Genomic DNA, 23,779 nt, shown 5'->3' on the forward strand with positions numbered 1-23,779 from the left:
CTGCCATCTTCTTTCTCCAGCCAGTGACTAAGTTGCACTGACAACACTGAGTTGGCTTCTCTTCGTCTTTCACTCTTTCTCCCATTCCCTCTGTTTCCAACCTTATTCAATCATTTCTCTGCAGTCGGCTCTTTCTAGTTTCCCTTTGTCTCTTTCTGTCACTTTGGGTTTCTTCTCTATAATAATATTAATCCTCTAGTTCTCTGATTCTTCGGATTATTGCTCTGTTCTCTTACATGCTACACGTGTTTCTATAACTTCAAGAAAATGTGTTAAGGTGTTATCAATAAAATGATCATTTAAATAGAAAAGTGAATCAGTTTCTGTGTTGCAGCACAGCTTTGATTTTATATTGATAGAAGAAACTCGGGACAGAAATGAACTCGTTAATGTTTTTTAGGGATGCACCGATCAGACTTCTTCAGTCCCGATACCGAGAGCGATACCTAGGCTTTGGGTATCAGCCGATACCGAGTACCGATCTGATGCCAGTGAGTAAGAAGCTGTATGCCTCACTGTGTGGAAGTGACTGGGATCATTCTTTTATGTGAAAGGCAACATCAAACTTGACTTAAACATTGCTTTCCTAACTTTGTAAGACAAAATGTGACCAATAAATACATAGATATAAATTGATTTAATTGTTCTTTTTTATTAAATAATAAATCATACAGTAACTTGGTAAAATATCTTCAAAATTAACAGTAATTACAATTCAAGTGTAACATTTTTTAATGCAGCAACAAATTGGTAAAAACTTAAACGAATTAAAATTACAGTATATAATGTATATAGTATATAAACATAAAATAGAATTGAATGGATCAGCCTCAATGTCACCGATATCTGATCCAGTTATTTGAATCAATATCGGCCTGATATCGATCCAGTACCGGTATCGGTGCGTCCCTAATGTTTCTGACCAGAATATTTGCTGACCAGGTAGAAAACATACAAGTTGTTGAATCCAACATGAAGTGAATCCACAGTGTGAAATCCTGCAGTTCATCCAACACAGTCTCATGTGCTGATGGGTTGTTTCACATCTAATGGACAATTAACATAAACACAGAGGAACAAACAGCAGCTCCACCTTCATAAATGTTCAAGAATTATGAAATAAATGCTGCTATGCAGTCTGAAAGATAAAGATTAATGTTAGAGATCAAGATTAAGGTGACCACTGCTCGCAACCTTTAAAATTCAACATCCACAATTAAATTCAAGGTCAGGGCTTTGCAGTCAACATTTAATATGTATTATTGGAAATGAGGAAATTATTTATCAAGACAAAATTCCAAACATTTGCTCCAATTTGAGAATTTGTTGTTTTTATTTAGCATTTTTCACAGTTTTCTGATATTTCAATCAACAGATTCATTGATAATGGAAACAGTCTTGAGTTGCAGCCCTAATCCACACAATCTTAAAGTCAATATTTTCAATTTTATTGCAATGTTGGGCTTCTCTAAATTGGTTTAAACATTGAAGAGTAATATAAATATTATCAAGCAATTTCTGCAGAATTTTCTACATTCAAAGAAACACAAATAAGAAAGTAAATTGAGTTTTTTTGGATAAAACAGAGATAATATATAAAATATGTCTGACAGTCAACAGTCACACATGGTAAAGAAATAACAGATGAATTATTATTATCAATATTGGTCCATTCTGCAAAGTAAAACATGATGTTGATTTTTATAAAGCATTTAGAAATCTGAATGTAATCATATAAATGCATTTCCAGAAAGTTATTTACTGAATTACTTTCACAACCTGGATAATTAAAAGATGAAAAGTAATTCTAAAATGTCAAAATAAACAAGGTAAGGTGAGGCTTTCTGTGGTTATATGATTTAAAATTAAAGACTATTTGTAAAACAAATATGCCAACTGAAGTTTGTTAATACTTGAAAATAAAATAAAAAATCTTTAGGTAAAAGTAAAAATAAAATGATCACAAGAAATCTACTCGTCCCAGTTCTACGACACAAACACATCATGTTATTTGCTGAAAGAGATCAAATCTTGTGTTTTCTCTCATCTGGATGTCTACATCTTCTTCATGTACTTTCAAATGACAGATTCTCTCCTATAAAGAACTAACTGACAAAAAAACACCTCTGTTATAAAAATCCTAATAAATCATTTCGACCTCACCACCCTCCCTGAACATCACAGAGAATCTCAGTTTGACAGATTTTGATATCAACAGTTTTTGCATCACCAGCCTTTCCAATATTGAACCATGGGAAGAGTTTCTCAGTGAAAGAGTCTCTGAGAGTGGAGATGTGAGTCATGTCTTCAGGGTCGTAGAAGGACACCTCCCCCCTGTCATAGTCCAGCTGGACTCTGATCCTCTGGAGACTCTTCTTCACTCTGACTGTCTTACCAGCTCCATTAGTGTATTTTCCACTGCGATGAGCTAAACACCAGATTCCATCTTCTGGTGAAGCGCCTGCCTTCTCTTTCATGTCAGCTGACTCTTTAACCAAACCTACATTCCAGAGAGGATGGTCTCCCACCTCCACCTCCCAGCTGTGTTTCCCTGAGCTGAAGCCCTCAGAGCCCAGAACAATGTGATACTTAGTGTGTCTCTCTGGATTGTCAGGAAGCTGCTGGTTTGTGTCTCCACATCTCACACTGGTCAGATCATCAGACAGATAGAGATTGTAGGTTGCAGTGTTTGGGTCCAGAATGACAGAACTGAAGTGGACCTTGTCCTTCATCTTCTCCCAAACTCTGAAGGACAGGTTGCCCAGGTGTTTGGCCCCATCTATCAGCGCTCCTGAGACCAGCTGTGGATCTGACAGTGAGCACTGGACTCTGGCTCTGGTCTGAGTGGCTTTATAACTGCTGAGGAAGGGCACGTTGTGTTTCTGCAGGTCTTCTTCAACAGCAGAGATACTGTCTGACAGAGAGGAGATGTGCTCCTGAATCATCTTCATCTCTCTGCTGATAGTCTTCCCCTTCTGCTCCTCTTCCTCCCTCAGAGCTGCCAGTCTGGACTCCTCTTCCTCTTTCAGGAACTGCTGGAGCTTGTTGAACTCTGCTCTGATCTGCCTCTCTGTGGACAACAGCTGCTTCTTGGAGTGTTGAATCACTTCATTGTATGTTTTCTCTACTTGTTTGTGTTTGTCCCTCTTGTCCTGTAGAGACTCTAAGTCAGATTCCAGCTGGTCCTTCAGGTCACTGACTGCTTGTTCTACAGGAACCACCTTGTGACTCTGGTGGATAGAAAACTCACAGACAGGACACACAGCTTTATCTTCATCCTTACAGAACATATATGGGACTTCTGGATGTTTACTACACACCACCTCCTCTTTCTTCTCTTCTTTTTCTGTCTCAGATGATCCAGCTTTCTGTCTCCCAGCAAACGAGTCAGACAGTTCCTTCAGAGCAAAGTTCACTCCTGGAAATTCCTTTGATGATTTTCTTTTACAAATGGGACAGTTTTTGTTTTCAGCTTGTTCCCAGAATTTCTTCAGGCAGCTTGAACAGAAGCTGTGGCTGCAGCTCAGAGACACAGGATCTCTGAAAGTCTCTGAACACACATGGCAGTTCAGGAAACTTTCAACAAGAACAACTTTCTCAGCCATTTCCTCTGATTTGTGAATCGTCCGATTAACAGCAAGACTCACCAAATCTGTGTCCCTTTGAATTACAGGTTACAATCCTTCTGATCTGTGTTTACAGTGGAGATCCTTCACCCTGTAATGGCGTCTCAGCAATGTTGAAATCAGCTTTAAGTTTCAGTTTCTATTCTTTTAAATAAATAACTGACATTTAATTTTCTAACCAGCAGATGGTGCTATTTGATTAATTAACATATTTTACAGAAACTTTCCACATAATGTGCCTTAGCATTGTTACCAGTTTAAAAGAATATGTATTTTTAAGTCAAAAACAAAACATAAATAATAAAATGTGTTGACTTTGTAAACAAATGTTTGACTCCAGAAACACCTAGTTAAAACACAAATTTAATATTTTATGTTTAACATGTTTTAAGAAATAACCACCATGTCAAATCATGTGTTATTCAACCAAAGTGTTAAATCATGAAATCATATTTTTATTAAATAAAAATGTACTCATGCATGGTACACAGTGAAAATATGAATGAAAAACATAAACATAAAAAAACGTACATAACCATAAATAACTGTCTAAGAATCAGCTCCACCATCAGGCCAGTTTCACCAGTCTCTCACTGGCCTCCCACAGTTTCTTTGCCACACCAGCATCTCTTGCGAAAGGACGCAGAGTAGCTGGTCGGCAGTCGACGAAGTAACCTCCGCTGTGTTTGGCAGCTTCATCTGACACAGCACAGTAGACGACAGTCTGAGCTCCAATCTCACACGGCACAAAAAACATCCACATGATCACCTGCATCAGCATCCGGAACAGGATGGAGTAGTGGCACGTCCAACCGCTTTGGACAAAACCTGGAGCGACACATGGAAGCAGAGATATTAGGAGAGATATATGTAATGTGAGGAATATACACACTGTATGTTCAGGGTGGGCGATATGATTCAACTCTACTAGCTTTGGATTAGTCAATTTATATCTTGATTTACGTATATCTGTCAAAGTTAACGCAATAATAACGTATTAACGCAAATTTGTTTTAACGCCACTAATTACTTTAACGCATTAACGAACCTTGTGAATCCATTGGTATCAACCATTTCATACTAGCTTGAGGCGGAGGAGGGTCTTTTCTCTGTGGACATGTGTATGTATGCGTGCATGAAACTGTCAGTTGGCTGGTTAAATGGTTGTATGGTTATGTCCCAAACATTGCAGTTATTGCTAAACATAAAGTGAATCCAGCTCACAGTTAGTACTATTTAAATCTAGCACTGGAGACCTCAAGGCAGCACAAGGCATGGTACATTCCTCAGTCTGTGTGGTCGTGTTACTTTGCTACTATACTCTTAAATACTGGATCAATTTGTGTTGTAAATATTCAGCATTTGTTGGTATTTGGAGGTGTTGGTATTTATTTGTCCAAGGTTGCCTTCTGCACCAGATTGTGATTGTTGCATCAGTTTTACCATTTTCACATATTTATCCTGCACCATGTTCATTTAATCACTTCTCCAGTGGTGGAATGTAACTAAGTGAATTTCCTTGGAAATTGGAGGCCCCAGGCAGTTGTCTAAAAGTAAAGTCTGCTCCTGGCTGTTTTTTCTTCGTGAACCAGAGTGTTTATCACTGGTGTTTCTGACTGTTAGTAGTTGGGAAACTTGGGTGTGTGATGCAACTATGTCATGGCAGGTGTACTGCTCAGGACTCAAGGAAGCACAAAGTCGAGTGTGAAGTTGTTTGTATGAGCAGTTCTCGAGAAAGCTGCAAGCAGCAACGCCACAGGCCGAGCATTCAGCCCGTTCTGAACAGACATGTTTTCAACGGGCACTGCACTAGTTGATATGAAACAGAGAAAAGCATTAAATCCTCACATGTGATGAAGATGATCTCGCATGCTTTGCTATGGGGCTCTGTGTTGTCAGTGCAGGATGGCTGCCTTTTGTACGTAGTTCAGAGAACACGAGGAGCGCTTGTTGACCATCAGCACCAAGAGTGACTGTTGCTTCACTTTGCCTGCATGTCACTTTTAGGAACAGTATGGAGGACGAAACCGGCCAAAATAAAAAATGAATAAATAAATTACTTGATAAATAAATAAATATTGATGTCAAGTACATTCAATTTAATAAGTAATTAATTAATTTAAAAATAATATTGAAAATTAATTTAAAATAAAGAAAGAAATGGAAAAGTTAATAAAACTGTAATTAAAGATTACACAGGGGAATTAATAAAATGATAAATAAATAAAGCAGCAAATATCATTTTATGTCACATTTTATCAATTAATCAATGCCTACATCTATTTTTAATATTTTTGGTACATTTAATGGCATATGTATGTATTTATCAAGTCATTTATTTATTTGTTTTTTATCTTGGCAGGTTCCTACCTCCATAGCACAGCACTTTGAGTCCAACTGACAGATGAGAGGCAGTTCAGAGAGTGAATGAGCTCCAGCAGGGGGCGCAGTCACACAAAGTAAAGCACCAACACACTCAGATGGAGGCCACATTGATGCCAGGGTCAGGGCCAGAGTTTTAGGGGCGGGCGGGCAATCAGCTTTGACAGGGGGGGCATTTTTTTTCACCTCATATAGCCTTTATTAAGTGTATCTTTAACATCATCATGTTTCATGAAAGAAATAAACTGACAGAGAAGTGTATACATACTGCCACTTATGCGCACAGGTGCGCACGCACACACATGCTGTTTTGTCCACAAAATAGGTTATAAACTAACACCGTGTCCTAACTGGATGCGAGCGTCCAACTATCGCGCTGCATCGTGCATCTGACGCTCTCTGTCCACTGAATACGTTAAATCTGCACTTCTGTTACATCATGTAAACAAACCAGGAACATATCAGCTGTGAGCTCCAGATCAGACTGGAGCTGAAGACGTAACCACCCAAAGATGGGTTAGTAGTACTTGTTATCTTCCTACGTTCATACTTTTTTTTTATCAGAAAACACACGTTTTATTTGTGATAATAACGTACGATATAGCCAAGAGCAAGTAGGTTGTTATCTAGTGATCTTCTCCAGCCAGCTGCCACCTTATTTTGGTTTTTGTAGTGAAATGAGGAGGTACTGTAGGCTACAGATAACTCCTCAGGCACGCCCTGCGTCTTGCTAGTGCCAGGGTCAAAATGTGCACACTCGGGTGCCGAGATAAAGTAAACAGGGAGTTGAACAACACATTAATCTAACAGTCTGACTGATTTCTTCATAACTATAATTTAAGTTAATAAAGACTAAATGTGGATGTTTCACTCACCAGTTGTTGTCCCTGCTCAGCCTGCTGTAGTGTAACATTAGTCCATTGTTTTATTCCATGATACTGAACACAATAATCCAAACATGTAGAAGTAAGATAAGTATATCATGTATATAGTATATAAACATAAAATTGAATTGAATAGATCAGCCTCATTGTCACTGTTACGTCCACAAAGTGGAACAATAACTAAACAACCAAATTAACACAGAGTCAACGTGAAGTTTCAAACTGTAACAGTTTATTTCAGTACAACGGAAGGTTCACAAATGTGGGGGAGGTAGGGACAATATAGTTTTGCCAAATAATCAAAATTAAGAAACCAAAACTAGGCCTAACTAAATCTGTCTTCTTTAACACAACAAACAAAAAGGCTGACTAACTTCTCTACTAACAGCAGTTTTACAAAACATACATGGGATGGCAACAACCACTAAACCTAGTGTTTCTAGACATGAAACAACCTACGTGCAAGTGTACAGGGTACCCCAGACTTACCTATGCCCTCTACTTCCTTACCACAAACCTTATCTGTCCTTTCCCACTGGAAACAAGAGACTTCAACATACAAATACCTCATTACAAATGAGTTAGAGAGCGAGAGAGCCCAGAGTGTGCCTCTTTTATGGGCAGCCCACGACAGCGATTGGCTGGATGGAATTAGTGTGAGCTAATTGCAGCTGGCAAACTCTGCACAGGTGGACTCCAATCACCTCCATTAACTCTTTCCTGGAAGCACCTGCAAGACAAGGAGGAGGGGCAGAACAACACAGGAGAAAAACTCTGCAGGCCTGTCTGGCCCTGCAGGCACGTAACACCTCCACCCATAAGATTCCAACTATGGCTGGAATTATATACACACAATGCTATACTACAAACCTGTTAACTACGTGATAGTGCATCAGCTACCACATTTTCAGACCCTTTTTTATGTATTATTTCTAGGTTGAACCCCTGAACCATCAGCGACCAACGCATTAAACGCTGGTTGTGATTGTACATCCTTGAGAGGAACACCAAAGGATTATGATCTGTGTAGACTCTAATGGGTTCAACACTGGATGCAAGATAGACCTCAAAATGTTGCAAAGCCAACAACAAAGCGAGGGCCTCCTTCTCAATAGTGGAATAATTAAGCTGATGCTTATTGAATTTGCGAGAAAAATAACTCACGGGATGGTCAACACCCTGGGTGTCCTCCTGCAGAAGCACCGCTCCAGCCCCGACACCACTGGCATCAACCTCTACCTTGAAAGGCAAGGAAAAATTTGGGGCAGACAAAACTGGACCACAACACAATAGAGCTTTTAGACTCTCGAAGGACTTTTGGCACTCATCCGTCCAAACAAAGGGCTTGGATGGACTGGTCAAAGTAGTCAGTGGGGCCGCCACAGTGGAAAAGTTCATACAATACCGACGAAAGAACCCGGCCATCCCCAGATAACGCCGTAATTCCCTCCTGGTGGTGGGTACAGGGAATGCAGCAATGGCAGCTACCTTTGCATCTGCAGGACGCACCCTTCCTTGACCGACCTGCTGACCAAGATAAAGAACAGTGCCTTTGCCAAAATCATATTTTGCAAGGTTAAGGGTCAAAGATGCCGCTGAAAGTCGGCAGAAAACTTCCCTTAATGTGGCCTTGTGGCTCTCCCAATCATCGGTGTAAACAACAATGTCATCTAAATAGGCTCTGCAGTTTGAGACACCTCCAAGTACTTTGTTGACCAGTCTCTGGAAGGTAGCAGGAGCATTACACATGCCGAAGGGCATCACCGTGTACTGAAGGAAATGATCAGGGGTCACAAAAGCAGAAATCTCTGAAGCACGTGGAGTTAAAGGGACTTGCCAATACCCTTTTAACATGTCAAGCTTTGTGACAAATTTTGCCGGACCAATCTCATCAATACAGTCATCCATAAGTGGCAAAGGATATGCATCAGCAACAGTCTGCAAATCCATTCTTAAGAAGATAGTCAACCTCCTTTTTCATCACCTCCCTTTTTGCTGGACTTGCCCGATAAGCATTTCGCTTTATCGGCCGAGGGCAGGTCAAGACAATGTCGTGACTGACGACAGAAGTCCGGGAGGGAACATCACCAAACAAACTTGGAAACTCACCTATTATCTGTTCAATATCTTTACGCTGGTTACTACGGAGATGAGATAAGTATTGGGGCAAATTAGACAATACCTCAGAGTTGCTCAACCTTGCCCCCTGTGGTGTGGCATTTCGCATCACCAACCCATCTTCATCACCAGCACTACTCACTCCTGCAAAAGAGACAACAGGTGAAACAATAGTCTTCACATCATGGACTGGAGATGACTCACTTTGATCATCTCGAGAATGATACAGTTTTATCATTTTTACATGACACACTCGGGTCCGTCGCCTGCAGTCAGGTGTCTGGATAATGTAGTTTGTATCACTAAGCTTCTTCTCTACTACATAGGGACCTGAAAACTTGATAGAGAGGGCCGAACCGGACACAGGCAAGAGAAGCAAAACTTTGTCACCTGGCTGAAATGAATGGGCGACTGCCTTCTGGTCATAGTGCTGCTTCATCTTTACCTGAGAAGATTCTAGAGCCTCTTTAGCCAATGAGCAGGCGCGCTGCAGACGAACTTTAAGCATGGCAACATACTCAGGAACACTTTTTATCTTGACTGTTGGAGACACCAACTGTTCTTTGAGAACCTTTAATGGACCCCTAACTTCATGTCCAAACACTAACTGTGCAGGACTGAAGCCGAGTGACTCTTGCACTGCTTCACGGGCAGCAAACATCAAAAGAGGAATGCCATCATCCCAATCTTTCTGACTGTCATGGCAGTGTTTGCGCAGCATTGATTTCAGAGTCTGGTGGAATCTCTCTAGTGCCCCCTGGCTCTCTGGATGGTAAGCACTAGAGGTTACATGCTTAATTCCTAAGGCCTTCAGGGCCTGAGCAAAGACTCTGGACTTGAAATTGGTACCTTGGTCAGTTTGTATCTCACAAGGCAGACCAAATACCGTGAAAAACTTCACAAGAGCCTTGGTGACAACCGGAGCTGTGATTTTCCGTAGCGGAATGGCTTCTGGGAATCTGGTGGAAGAGCACATAATTGTGACCAAAAACTGATTACCGCTCTTAGTCTTTGGCAACGGTCCAACACAATCAACAATTACTTTCCCAAATGGCTCACCCAGCACTGGAATCGGGTTGAGAGGAGCAGGAGCAATCACCTGATTTGGTTTCCCTGAAACCTGACACACATGGCAGGTACGACAGTAACGAACAACATCAGACTTGAGTCCAGGCCAGAAGAAATGTCTAAGGACTCTATTATAAGTTTTTGTAACCCCCATATGTCCTGACCAATGGTGATCATGAGCTAAGGACAGTACCTGTGAACGATACACAGTGGGAACAACAACTTGGTAAATTGCATTACAGTCTACATCTACATCCTCTGAAACTTCACTTGTCCAGCGACGCATCAACAAGCCATCATTTAACAGATAAGCCATTTTCTTTTTCTTAGCTTCTTCCTGACTAAAGACAGCAGACAGACATTTGGAAAGAGTGGAATCACCTTTTTGTGCAGCAATGTATTCCACACGACTTGCCGGGAGTTCAACAACCTCTCGAGTGGACTGAGACATGATGTCAGCGGGCCGATCAGTAAGCTGACTATCAGACTGTGTCACAGCAATCTCAGGAACCTGGTCATTAACAAAGATAGTGTCAGACAAATCAAGACCATACTTCTTTGACTGGGCCCTGGTAACAGCACAAGCCGGAAAGACACTGGGGAGCAGTTGTCCCAGTTGGTCAGACTCAGAAGTGGTAGGAGAGCTTTCAACCACCTCAGGAACTGGCACAACCTTACCACCAGCCACATCATTGCTCAGAATAAAGTCAACACCCTTAATTGGTAACGCAGGAAGAACAGCAACTTTGAATAACCCACTAACCAGGGCATGGTGAACATGTACATTATGTAAAGGGGCCGGAATATAACTCATTCCAACACCCTGTACAATTGCACTTGAGTTACATGATGAGATAGACGACAATGGTAAGATACCTGCTCGAATTATCGACTGGGAACCTCCTGTGTCTCTCAAAATCGTTACCGACTGCTGGTCTTTTGGATCACCAGTAAGTGAAACAAAACCTTTTTGAATGAAAGGTTTGAAACAGGGATCAGGTTCAACATCCTCACTGAACTTTCTTGATTCCTGGCATGGACACAGTCTTCACCAGACCCACACCTTTCGGTTGTGTTGGGTTATACGGATTTTGTTGTTTACGCTTTAGAGTCAAACAATCAGCAACAAGATGACCTTTTTTCCGACAGTAAAAGCACTCACGCTCACTACGTGGAGGAGACCGTGGTCCCCAGGTTTTCTCCAGTGAGGGATCAGGTCTCACAGGACGCGACACAGTGACTTTATCTGGACGAGAGGAAGACACAAACACATTCTTGTGAGTAAGAACAAACTCATCTGATAGTACTGCTGCTTTACTCACTGAGGTCACCTTCTGTTCATTTAAGAACATTACCATTTTCTCTGAGAGAGCATCCTTAAAGTCCTCCAAAAGAATCAACTGACGGAGGGACAAAGTTATTCTTAACATCATTGGCTGCACACCACTTATCAAAAAGAATACCTTTCTCACGTTCAAACTCAACAAAAGGTCTGTCCAGCCAGTTTCCTATGATTCCTGAACTTCTGTCTGTAGGCCTCTGGCACAAGCTCATAGGCACGCAAAATAGACTCCTTAAGAACCTTGTAGTTCAAACTGTCTTCCAACGAAAGAGATGATACTACTTCCTGTGCCTTACCTACCAACTTACACTGTAATAAGATGGGCCACATGTCCTTGGGCCAATCTAGTGCAGTAGCAATCCGTTCAAATGCACCAAAGTAAAGCCCGGGCCACACAGTGCGCATCATGCTCGCGTGACGGCAACGTGTTGTTTTTTATTTCGGCGTCCATGTTAACAGGTTAGAGTGGACACACTGCCCGCATGAGACGCACGTCACACGCGCGTCAGACGCACGTCACACGCGCGTCAGACGCACGTCACACGCGCGTCAGACGCACGTCTATTTTATAGAATAGAAGGCTCGCCTATTTTTCACGCTTGCCGCTTACCTCTCGGCTGCGTCTCCCAGCAGCAACAGACAGTGAAGGTGATCTATTGACAGTATATGAGCAAGATTACAGTTTCCATGTCTAGACATCTGTAGAATATGTCACTGACCATCAATATTTTACACTTCCTATCTAGATTTCAAAATAAAAGTCCTCTAGCGTTTTTAGTGCACAGAATCATTCATTCATTAACACAATGCTTTTATTCTGAAATACTCTAAATAAAGCAGTTGTCTACTTGCAGGTTTCCATCAAGTTAATATAGTACAGGCTTTTAATTATGTAAACAATGTAGTAGTCATAGCAGAAACCCTACATATGCTATACATATAATAGACTGGGTTAATAGGTTATAAGAACATCAGGTGATCTCTCTCTCTCTCTCATCACGTAACTTTATTGTTCTTTCTTTTAGAGGTGTTATTTAATTTTTTTTTAAAGATATTTAATAATAATTTTCGTTTTCTAAAGGTTAACAAATAACGAAACTGTTTATTTTGCTTTGTTTTATAATAATAAAAAAAAAACACTTTACTTATATCATTCTGAAATACTTCAGGTGTTTTTCTCCATCAAGGCGCAGTTCAGCAACAAGGTGGTGAAAAGCTCCAAGTTGCCTGAGATGTCGGAACATCAGCATTTATAATGTAAATTGCTGTCCCGCCCCAGATGTAAATTAAGTCCTTTTCGATAAAAGCCGCAACCTGGAATGCTGTAGAACAGGAACCCGAAACCCCCTGGAAATGTTGTTTAAAACTGTGCCAGTCAAAGTGAAGAGGGATTGCTGTAGGCTCTCTCTTACTACTAATGTATTTATTTTTTTGTATTAATATATAGCCCACAGAAATCCCTCTTCACTGTCAATGAAGAGGGATTTATATATATATATATATATATATATATATATATATATCCCATAGAAATCCCTCCTCATTGTATATATATAAATCCCTCTTCACTGACAGAAAAGAGGGATTTATATGGGCTATATATTAATATTTATGTATGAATTTATTTGCTTGTTTTTAATAATATTTACAAAATACCACACAGTTCTTACCCTTTTTTGTCTTAAATAAATATAAATCACATTTATTATGAAGTTAAATGGCCATTAAAAGGCAAACTCTATGTAGAAAGAAAGGGCTGTCAGCAACAGCAAAAACACAGCTGACAGGTAGCTCCGGGACGCTCCCGAGACGTGGGTAACTCGCGTCTAGTGTGAACACCCTAGGTGGGCATGACGCGGCCACGACGTGACGCTGCCGTCATGCGAGCATGATGCGCGCTGTGTGGCCCCGGCGTAAGAATCAACTTCTGGCTCTCTAAATGTTGGCACAAGTGCAATATGCTTACTGACATCAAACCTAGTTTTACGAACATCATGTTTTGGTACACCCTCCTCAGATGAAGGTTTTAGAGACTGATTGGAAGTGATTCTCAGGGCCTCTAAATCAAGCTCCCGTATTCTAACTTCTGCCTCCAGTTCTAATTTACGAAGCTGTAATCGATGTTCATACTCTGCCTTACGCACCATTTCCTTCTCTTCTAACTGAAGGCGAGCCAGACGAACCTTAAGTTTAGCATCACTGCTAGAACCTCGACTGCCTGGAGAGAAAGCCTCAAAGCGTGGTAATGTTGCAGGTGGGGGATCACTTTCAGCTACTTTCCTCGTAGGAGTAGTTAATTCTATTTGCTCCTCCTTGGGAGTCTTTGGTTCTTCTAGGGAACCTGCCTCATGTAAACTTCCATCAACAGAGGAATCAGGGTTTCCTAGAACCTCTAAAACATTTAATTCGACCAATTTTTCAATTAATTTCACTTTTATTTCTTTTTTTACACTATATTTGGACACTACAATGTTGAAGTGTGCCGCAATGCTAAGTAAATCGTCTTTACGACATCTCTCAACTTGCTCCAAATTAGGACTATTCACAAAATCCTTTAGATTAAACGCCATTTTAACACATTTTTCCAACTACCACAGTGACTCATCATCAATTCGGTTGTTGAGTTGTTCATGGGAAAAAGGATCCCGGACGAGCCCCCATTTGTTACGTCCACAAAGTGGAACAATAACTAAACAACAACCAAATTAACACAGAGTCAACGTGAAGTTTCAAACTGTAACAGTTTATTTCAGTACAACGGAAGGTTCACAAATGTGGGGGAGGTAGGGACAATATAGTTTTGCCAAATAATCAAAATTAAGAAACCAAAACTAGGCCTAACTAAATCTGTCTTCTTTAACACAACAAACAAAAAGGCTGACTAACTTCTCTACTAACAGCAGTTTTACAAAACATACATGGGATGGCAACAACCACTAAACCTAGTGTTTCTAGACATGAAACAACCTACGTGCAAGTGTACAGGGTACCCCAGACTTACCTATGCCCTCTACCTCCTTACCACAAACCTTATCTGTCCTTTCCCTCTGGAAACAAGAGACTTCAACATACAAATACCTCATTACAAATGAGTTAGAGAGAGAGCGAGAGAACCCAGAGTGTGCCTCTTTTATGGGCAGCCCACGACAGCGATTGGCTGGATGGAATTAGTGTGAGCTAATTGCAGCTGGCAAACTCTGCACAGGTGGACTCCAATCACCTCCATTAACTCTTTCCTGGAAGCACCTGCAAGACAAGGAGGAGGGGCAGAACAACACAGGAGAAAAACTCTGCAGGCCTGTCTGGCCCTGCAGGCACGTAACAGTCACCGATATCTGATCCAGTTATTTGAATCAATATCGGCCCGATATCGATCCAGTACCGGTATCGGTGCGTCCCTAATGTTTCTGACCAGAATATTTGCTGACCAGGTAGAAAACATACAAGTTGTTGAATCCAACATGAAGTGAATCCACAGTGTGAAATCCTGCAGTTCATCCAACACAGTCTCATGTGCTGATGGGTTGTTTCACATCTAATGGACAATTAACATAAACACAGAGGAACAAACAGCAGCTCCGCCTTCATAAATGTTCAAGAATTATGAAATAAATGCTGCTATGCAGTCTGAAAGATAAAGATTAATGTTAGAGATCAAGATTAAGGTGACCACTGCTCGCAACCTTTAAAATTCAACATCCACAATTCAATTCAAGGTCAGGGCTTTGCCGTCAACATTTAATATGTATTATTGGAAATGAGAAAATTATTTATCAAGACAAAATTCCAAACATTTGCTCCAATTTGAGAATTTGTTGTTTTTATTTGGCATTTTTCAGTTTTCTGATATTTCAATCAACAGATTCATTGATAATAGAAACAGTCTTTAGTTGCAGCCCTAATCCATACAATCTTAAAGTCAATATTTTTAATTTTATTGCAATTTTAGGCTTCTCTAATTTGGTTTAAACATTGAAGAGTAATATAAATATTAACAAGCATTTTCTGCAGAATTTTCTACATTCAAAGAAACACAAATAAGAAAGTAAATTGAGTTTGTTTGGATAAAACAGATAATATATAAAATATGTCTGACAGTCAACAGTCACACATGGTAAACAAATTACAGATGAATTATTATTATCAACATTAGTCCATTCTGCAAAGTAAAACATGATGTTGATTTTTATAAAGCATTTAGAAATCTGAATGTAATCATATAAATGCATTTCCAGAAAGTTATTTACTGAATTACTTTCACAACCTGGATAATTAAAAGATGAAAAGTAATTCTGAAATGTCAAAAAGGAACAAGGTAAGGTGAAGCTTTCTGTGGTTATATGATTTAAAATTAAAGACTATTTGAAAAAAATATGCAAACTGAAGTTTGTTCATACTTGAAAATAATTTAAAAAAAATCTGTAGATAAAAGTAAAAATAAAATGATCACATGAAATCTACTCGTCCCAGTTCTACGACACAAACACATCATGTTATTTGCTGAAAGAGATCAAATCTTATTTTTTCTCTCATCTGGATCTCTACATCTTCTTCATGTACTTTCAAATGACAGATTCTCTCCTATAAAGAACTAACTGGAATTATCTGTAACTGACAAGAAAACACCTCCGTTATAAAAATCCTAATAAATCACTTTGACCTCACCACCCTCCCTGAACATCACAGAGAATCTCAGTTTGACAGATTTTGATATCAGCAGTTTTAGCATCACCAGCTGATCCAATACTGAACCATGGGAAGAGTTTCTCAGTGAAAGTGTCTCTGTGAGTGGAGATGTGAGTCATGTCTTCAGGGTCATAGAAGGACACCTCCCCCCTGTCATAGTCCAGCTGGACTCTGATCCTCTGGAGAGTCTTCTTCACTCCGACTATCTCACAAAGACCATTAGTGTATTTTCCACTGCGATGAGTTAAACACCAGATTCCATCTTCTGGTGAAGCTCCTACCTCTCCCTTCCTGTCAACTGAATCTTTAGTCAAACCTATAAACCAGTGAGGATGGTCTCCCACCTCCACCTCCCAGCTGTGTTTCCCTGAGCTGAAGCCCTCAGAGCCCAGAACAGTGACATACTGTGTGTTTCTCTCTGGATTGTCAGGAAGCTGCTGGATTGTGTCTCCACATCTCACACTGGTCAGATCATCAGACAGATAGAGCCAGCGGTGTGCAGTGTTTGGGTCCAGAATGACAGGACTGAAGTGGACCTTGTCCTTCATCTTCTCCCAGACTCTGAAGGACAGGTTGCCCAGGTGTTTGGCCACATCTATCAGCGCTCCTGAGACCAGCTGTGGATCTGACAGTGAGCACTGGACTCTGGCTCTGGTCTGAGTGGCTTTATAACTGCTGAGGAAGGGCACGTTGTGTTTCTGCAGGTCTTCTTCAACAGCAGAGATACTGTCTGACAGAGAGGAGATGTGCTCCTGAATCATCTTCATCTCTCTGCTGATAGTCTTCCCCTTCTGCTCCTCTTCCTCCCTCAGAGCTGCCAGTCTGGACTCCTCTTCCTCTTTCAGGAACTGGTGGAGCTTGTTGAACTCTGCTCTGATCTGCCTCTCTGTGGACAACAGCTGCTTCTTGGAGTGTTGAATCACTTCATCGTATGTTTTCTCTACTTGTTTGTGTTTGTCCCTCTTGTCCTGTAGAGACTCTAAGTCAGATTTCAGCTGGTCCTTCAGGTCACTGACTGCTTGTTCTACAGGAACCACCTTGTGACTCTGGTGGAGAGAAAACTCACAGACAGGACACACAGCTTTATCTTCGTCCTCACAGAACCAATATGGGACCTCTGGATGTTTATCACACACAACTTCCTCTTTCTTCTCTTCTTTTTCTGTCTCAGATGATCCAGCATTCTGTCTCCCAGCAAACGAGTCAGCCAGTTCCTTCAGAGCAAAGTTCACTGCTGGTTCATCTGTTGAGGACTTTGTTTTACAAATGGGACAGTTTTTGTTTTCAGCTTGTTCCCAGAATTTCTTCAGGCAGCTTGAACAGAAGCTGTGGCTGCAGCTCAGAGACACAGGATCTCTGAAAGTCTCTGAACACACATGGCAATTCAGGAAACTTTCAAAAAGAACAACTTTCTCAGCCATTTCCTCGATTAACAGCAAGACTCACCAAATCTGTGTCCCTTTAAATGACAGATTACAATCCTTCTGATCTGTGTTTACAGTGGAGATCCTTCACCCTGTAATGGCGTCTCAGCAATGTTGAAATCAGCTTTAAGTTTCAGTTTCCATTCTTATAAGTAAATAACTGACATTTAATTTTCTAACCAGCAGATGGTGCTATTTGATTAATTAACACATTTTACAGAAGCTTTCCACATAATGGGCCTTAGCATTGTTACTTGGTTAAAAAAATATTTATTTTTAAGTGAAAAACAAAACTTACATAATAAAATGCGTTGACATTGTAAATAAATGTTTGACTCCAGAAACACCTAGTTAAAACACAAATTTAATATTTTATGTTTACATGTTTTAAGAAATAACCACCATGTCAAATCATGTGTTATTCAACCAAAGTGTTAAATCATTAAATCATATTTTCTTTAAATAAAAATGTACTCATGCATGGTACGCAGCAAAAATGTGAATGAAAAACAAACATTTAAAAACGTACATAACCATAAATAACTCTCTAAGAATCAGCTCCACCATCAGGCCAGTTTCACCAGTCTCTCACTGGCCTCCCACAGTTTCTTTGCCACACCAGCGTCTCTTGCGAAAGGACGCAGAGTAGCTGGTCGGCAGTCGACGAAGTAACCTCCGCTGTGTTTGGCAGCTTCATCTGACACAGCACAGTAGACGACAGTCTGAGCTCCAATCTCACACGGCACAAAAAACATCCACATGATCACCTGCATCAGCATCCGGAACAGGATGGAGTAGTGGCACGTCCAACCGCTTTGGACAAAACCTGGAGCGACACATGGAAGCAGAGATATTAGGAGAGATATATGTAGTGTGAGGAATATACACACTGTATGTTCAAGGTGGGCGATATGATTCAACTCTACTAGCTTTGGATTAGTCATTTTATATCTTGATTTACGTATATATTGTAGAGCTGTCAAAGTTAACGCGATAATAAGGTTAACACAACTTTGTTTAAACGCCACTAATTTCTTTAACGCATTTCATACTAGCTTGTCGTGAAAGAGGCTAAATAAAGCTCCAAATTTATGCTACATTTTTGCGAGGAAAAACTGGCATGGCCATTTTCAAAGAGGTCTCTTGACCTCTGACCTCAGAAAATGGTTCTATGGGTACCCACGAGTCTCCCCTTTACAGAAGAGCACACTTTATGATAATCACATGCAGTTTGGGGCAAGTCATAGTCAAGTCAACACACTGACACACTGACAGCTGTTGTTGCCTGTTGGGCTGCAGTTTGCCATGTTATGATTTGAGCATATTCTTTATGCTAAAAATGAAGTACCTGTGAGGGTTTCTGGACAATATTTGTCATTGTTTTGTGTTGTTAACTTATTTTCTGTAATAAATATATAAATACATTTGCATAAAGCAGCATATTTGCCCACTCCCATGTTGATAAGAGTATTAAATACTTGACAAATCTCCCTTAAAGGTACATTTTGAATAGATACAAAATTAGTGATTAAGTTGCGATTAATCGCAATTAATCATGGACAATCATGCGATTAACGCGATCAAATATTTTAAATAACTGAACTTACTAACTTTAAATAGTGAAAAATCTAAGTTTTAATCTACTATATCAAAATAATGCAAAAGGCCTGTAAATAAATACAATATTGTCATAAAGAAGCCCTGCTCATAGATTCTTAATTATTGACCACAATGGCCTAATACAACCACACATACTGTACTACTGAGAGCTACCTCAGTGTAAACAGTCCAACCCTAATTATATATAATAATTATATATAAATTTAAAAATGTTTATTGTAAATAAATATATTAATAAATAATTAATAAATATAATTTAAAAATATAAATAGACAAGTCAATTTATTAATACAACACTTATCTAAAAACTGTTTTAAAAGTCCTCCATTTGAAACGAGAACATTATCGATTATTATTATTTTCTTGATTGTTTTTTCCTCCATAAAATGTAATAAAATAGAATCATCTGTGAATTTAGCATCACATTTTGTTACATTAAATTACTTTTATAGTAATCGTATCATTTTGTAAGCTTTTATAAGCAAAGAAGGTGGATAGTGACCGTGCACATACTGTACACCCCAAGTTGGGTACCGGTTCAGGACAAGAGCAGCATACAAAGCAGCACCTCTTACCAGGGTGCACAGCATAGGAGGTCACTCCTTTCCCTTCAGTCATGCGGGCCACTTCCTGACTGAAGTAGATGTTGGCCAGCTTGCTGCGGCAGTAGGTGAAGAAGGGCAACAGGTTGTAGTTGAGGTCCTGGAAGTCCAGTTTCTGGTATTTGTAGCTGGAGCATGTGAGGGTGACCACACGGCTGGGGCCACATTCCTTCAGGCGAGGCAGAAGCAGATTGGTTAGGAGGAAGTGACCCAAGTGGTTGACGCCAAAACACATGCTGAAGCTGTCGTCCGTCCAGTCGAGGACACCGGGCATGCCTGAGGAAACACCACACAGGGCTTTTAGCTGATGTTGTTGCACAATCTGTACAGTATACAGTAACCACTATGCTCAGAAAAACTTGAAGGAACACCTTTCCTCCTCTTTCTGACTTTGGTGTTACTCTTCCATGTGGTTGACACCCTCACCTGCATTGTTGATCAGGATGTCAAGCCTCTTCTCTCTCTGGAGGAAGCTCTTACAGAACTCCCTCACAGAGCGCAGGCTGGCCAGATCCAGCTCCATGTGAAGGACGTTAAGGCTGTGACTCTTGAACTTGATCTCCCTCACCGCCTTCTCGGCCTTGTCCGGGTCTCTGCAAGCGATGATGACACGGGCGCCTCTCGTTGCCAAGGCAACAGCTGACTCCTTGCCAATGCCGGAATTGCCACCTGCAAAGAAAGAAAATAGAAAAACAGTCATTTCACATGTTTGTTTTCATGGGATGGGATTATGACTCGGGAGAGGACAGCGGTAATATTGCCTCCAATAATCAGAATTCATACTGATCTTCATGTATTACAGTACAGTCCACTAACAAAAGTCAAGATTCAAGATGTTTATTGTCACGCCGGTTATACAGGTACAATCGTGTGAAATGCTTTTTGCTGGGAAGCTCCATTAAAAATTATAAGTTATATTACAATTATAAAAGGAAATACTTTGTACACGGGCATATTAAGAACATATACAGGAGCTGGTTTAGTGGAGCTGGTTTAGAGGAGCTGGTTTAGTGGAGCTGGTTTAGTGGAGCTGGTTTAGTGGAGCTGGTTTAGAGGAGCTGGTTTAGTGGAGCTGGTTTAGTGGCAGGCTGCTGCTCCCCAAGTGCTCCACAGACAGACTCAGGAAATCCTCTGTCCCCCGAGGCATCAAACTGTGCAACACCTCTCTAGGGAGGAGAAGGGGGACAAAGGAAGACGGTCTGCAGGACTTTCATAGACTAAGCTACTGGAGTTACCCTGCACTATATTCAGTTTTAACAGTTTTCTTCATCTCCTTGTATTTTTATATCTGGTATATTTTTGTGTACTTTGTACTACTAACTTTTTTACTGCCTTTTTACTAACATGTTTTGCACTACGGAACTGTGATGCTGGAAACTTGAATTTCCCCTCGGGACAATAAAGTCACTATCTATCTATCTATCTATCTATACATACAGGCATATTAAGAACATATACATTAAGAACATATACAGAATATACAGTATAAGATGTATTTTGTGTGAGAAGGTGTCGTATGTATTATCTATTTAAAAGACTGATGGCCTGGGGGAAAAAACTGTTCCTCAGTCTGCTGGTGAGAGTCCTGGATGACCTGTATCTTCTAGCAGAGAGGGCAGGATGGAGAACAGGCTGTGTAACAAACGATCCCTGCTGCTGCAAGAAACAAGACATGTTTATTTACCTGTTATAAGAACTGTTTTGCCATCAAGTCTTTTCAGATCGGTGCAGTACCTCCTCTTTTTCATCCATTTCAAAATGAAAAAAGAAACTAAGGACGCGATGATTGTGTAGAGAAAGTACATGCTCCTATCTTTTAATCATCAGCAGCAGCAGTAACGTTGCTGATGATGCTGCTGGCTGTATGAGCTGACGTCAGCTGGCTTGTTAGAAATTGCTATTTGACTTGAAACACGTCATTCTTTTAGCCCCCTTTGCTGTTCCTCCATTACGGTTCTTGTCGCGGTGAACGTGGTGGAGATGATCCATGCAGGACGATTTAAACACGACAGAAGACAGTTGTTATATTTAATTTGACGACCCCCCTCCTCCAATTCATTCTAGTCACTTTGCAGGATGTAGAGTCACGTGAAGGGCGCATGCGCCAAATGTAGTGATGTGTTGGTCACGAACGAGCCGGTTCAAAGAGCCGGCTCTTGTAAGTGAACGATAATGGTACATGTCCACAGGGGCGTTTTTTATTGCGAGGGGACGCGACGCTTCCCAACATTGGATGCTTGGTGGGCTGTCACTAGACACAGGCTCTCCCCACCTGATTGGACGAACGCTTTCCCGCCGTTGGCTGCTGCTCCCAGCTTTCAAACCGGAAACAACATGAAGGCTCGTTAGGAAACTTTCTTCTCTTATTTCACAAAAATAGTTCACCGAAATGTTATTCTGAAAACATTTGAGGCGAGAAATAAGCCATGTAGTTGCTGAATCTGTCTTTATTTTGGATCGACAACGTTTATTTTATAAGATTCTCGGGAGTTTCGAGAGGTGGCGGGTCGCGTCGGATGCCTGTGATTTACATAAAGTAGACTAGACATCAACTTTATGTAAATGAGGAGCGGGCGTTGTGACGCTTCGTTTCTCGAATCGCGACGCCACGCTACCAGAATGCATTGCGCAGCTGCTTACATAGACAATGAATGGGAAGCTTGGAAAGCACGGAGGCTGTGGACACGTACCATAATAGCCGGCTCCCGTCCGAGAGCCGTTTTTTTATTTTTCTTTCTTTAATTAATTCAAGGCAGAATGATAGGACGATCTTCTCTGCGCCACGGGCACTCCATGCACTGACTGTGACTGAATGTTGTGTTAATGACGTCCGCGTGACCAATCAGGTGATGACAGACGAGGGTCATAACATCAAGCAGGGAGGGGCGGGGGTGCACGGTGCGCTGACAGTCTACAGGTACAGAGCAGGAGGGAGAGGAGGAGAGTAAGAGAGAGAGGAGTGCGGTGCGCGAATAGCAGACAAGATGAGTGACAGTCGGAAACGAAGCTGCATGTCAAACTATGGTATTCTGGAAATTATAGGGTTTAGTATAATTATATTGAATAATTTAAGTGATATATGTGCACACATACTAATCAAAAATCAAAACAGCGCTAAATTTGGCTGAATTATAAAAGGCAGAAGTGGTAAAATGAAGAACCGTTTGGGAGCCGAAAGAGCCGGATCTTCTTGGTGAGCTGAGCCAAATGATCTGGCTCACTAAAAAGAGCCGAAAATCCCATCACTAGTGGAGTCACATGAAGTGCCCATGCGCCAAATGATCAAATCCCGCAATGTCTCGCGAGAATATATTACTTCAATTTGAGGAATAAACACAGTCGTGATGGGAATTTCGGCTCTTTTTAGTGAGCCAGACCATTTAGCTCAGCTCACCAAGAAGAGCCGGCTCTTTCGGCTCCCAAACAGCTCTTCATTTTTACCACTTTTGCCTTTTATAATTCAGCCAAATTTAGCGCTGTTTTGACCTATGATTAGTATGTGTGCACATATATCACTTAAATTATTCAATATAATTATACAAAACCTTATAATTTCCAGAATACCATAACTTTACATGCTGCTTTGTTTCCGACTGTCACTCATCTCTGCTATTCGCGCACCGCGCTCCTCTCTCTCTCTTTCTCTCCTCCTCTCCCTCCTGCTCTGTACCTGTAGACCGTCAGTGCGCAGCTCACCCCCGCCCCTACCTGCTTGATAGTATGATCATTGTCTGTCATCACCTGATTGGTCGCAAGGACGTCATTAACACAACATTCAGTCACAGTCAGTGCATGGAGTGCCTATGGCGCAGAGAAGATCATCCTATCATTCTGCCTTGAATTAATTAAATAAAAAAAATAAAAAAAACGTCTCTCGGACGGGAGCCGGCTCTTATTGTTCACTTAAAAGAGCCGGCTCTTTGAACCGGCTCGTTCGCTTCGACACATCACTAGAATAAACACAGACACTAACGTTAAAATCCCAGCTAAAATGACTTAAAAAGCGAAATTATAAACATGACAGCGT

At 40.9% G+C, this 23,779-nt stretch overlaps 3 protein-coding genes across 3 annotated transcripts; all 3 read right to left on the reverse strand.

Annotated features, from left to right (window-relative positions):
- Positions 1-635: 635 nt before the first annotated feature.
- Positions 636-3,768, reverse strand: LOC141769650 (zinc-binding protein A33-like). Its single transcript, XM_074638942.1, has one exon. The coding sequence runs from the start codon at positions 3,603-3,605 to the stop codon at positions 2,160-2,162; it is 1,446 nt and encodes a 481-aa protein (XP_074495043.1). The 5' UTR covers positions 3,606-3,768; the 3' UTR covers positions 636-2,159.
- Positions 3,769-15,216: 11,448 nt separating this feature from the next.
- Positions 15,217-17,661, reverse strand: LOC141769649 (zinc-binding protein A33-like). The gene has a single exon (XM_074638941.1). It carries the CDS (start codon positions 17,525-17,527, stop codon positions 16,082-16,084), a length of 1,446 nt encoding a protein of 481 aa, XP_074495042.1. The 5' UTR covers positions 17,528-17,661; the 3' UTR covers positions 15,217-16,081.
- A 217-nt stretch (positions 17,662-17,878) lies between these two features.
- Positions 17,879-21,850, reverse strand: LOC141769652 (retinol dehydrogenase 14). Its single transcript, XM_074638945.1, has 4 exons — positions 21,437-21,850; positions 20,179-20,421; positions 19,726-20,028; positions 17,879-18,356 (listed from the first exon to the last, which is right to left on the reverse strand). Exons 1-4 carry the CDS (start codon positions 21,555-21,557, stop codon positions 18,097-18,099), a joined length of 927 nt encoding a protein of 308 aa, XP_074495046.1. The 5' UTR covers positions 21,558-21,850; the 3' UTR covers positions 17,879-18,096.
- Positions 21,851-23,779: the final 1,929 nt, after the last annotated feature.

This window comes from Sebastes fasciatus, chromosome 6 (genome assembly GCF_043250625.1).
Source record: "Sebastes fasciatus isolate fSebFas1 chromosome 6, fSebFas1.pri, whole genome shotgun sequence".
Lineage (NCBI taxonomy): Eukaryota > Metazoa > Chordata > Actinopteri > Perciformes > Sebastidae > Sebastes > Sebastes fasciatus.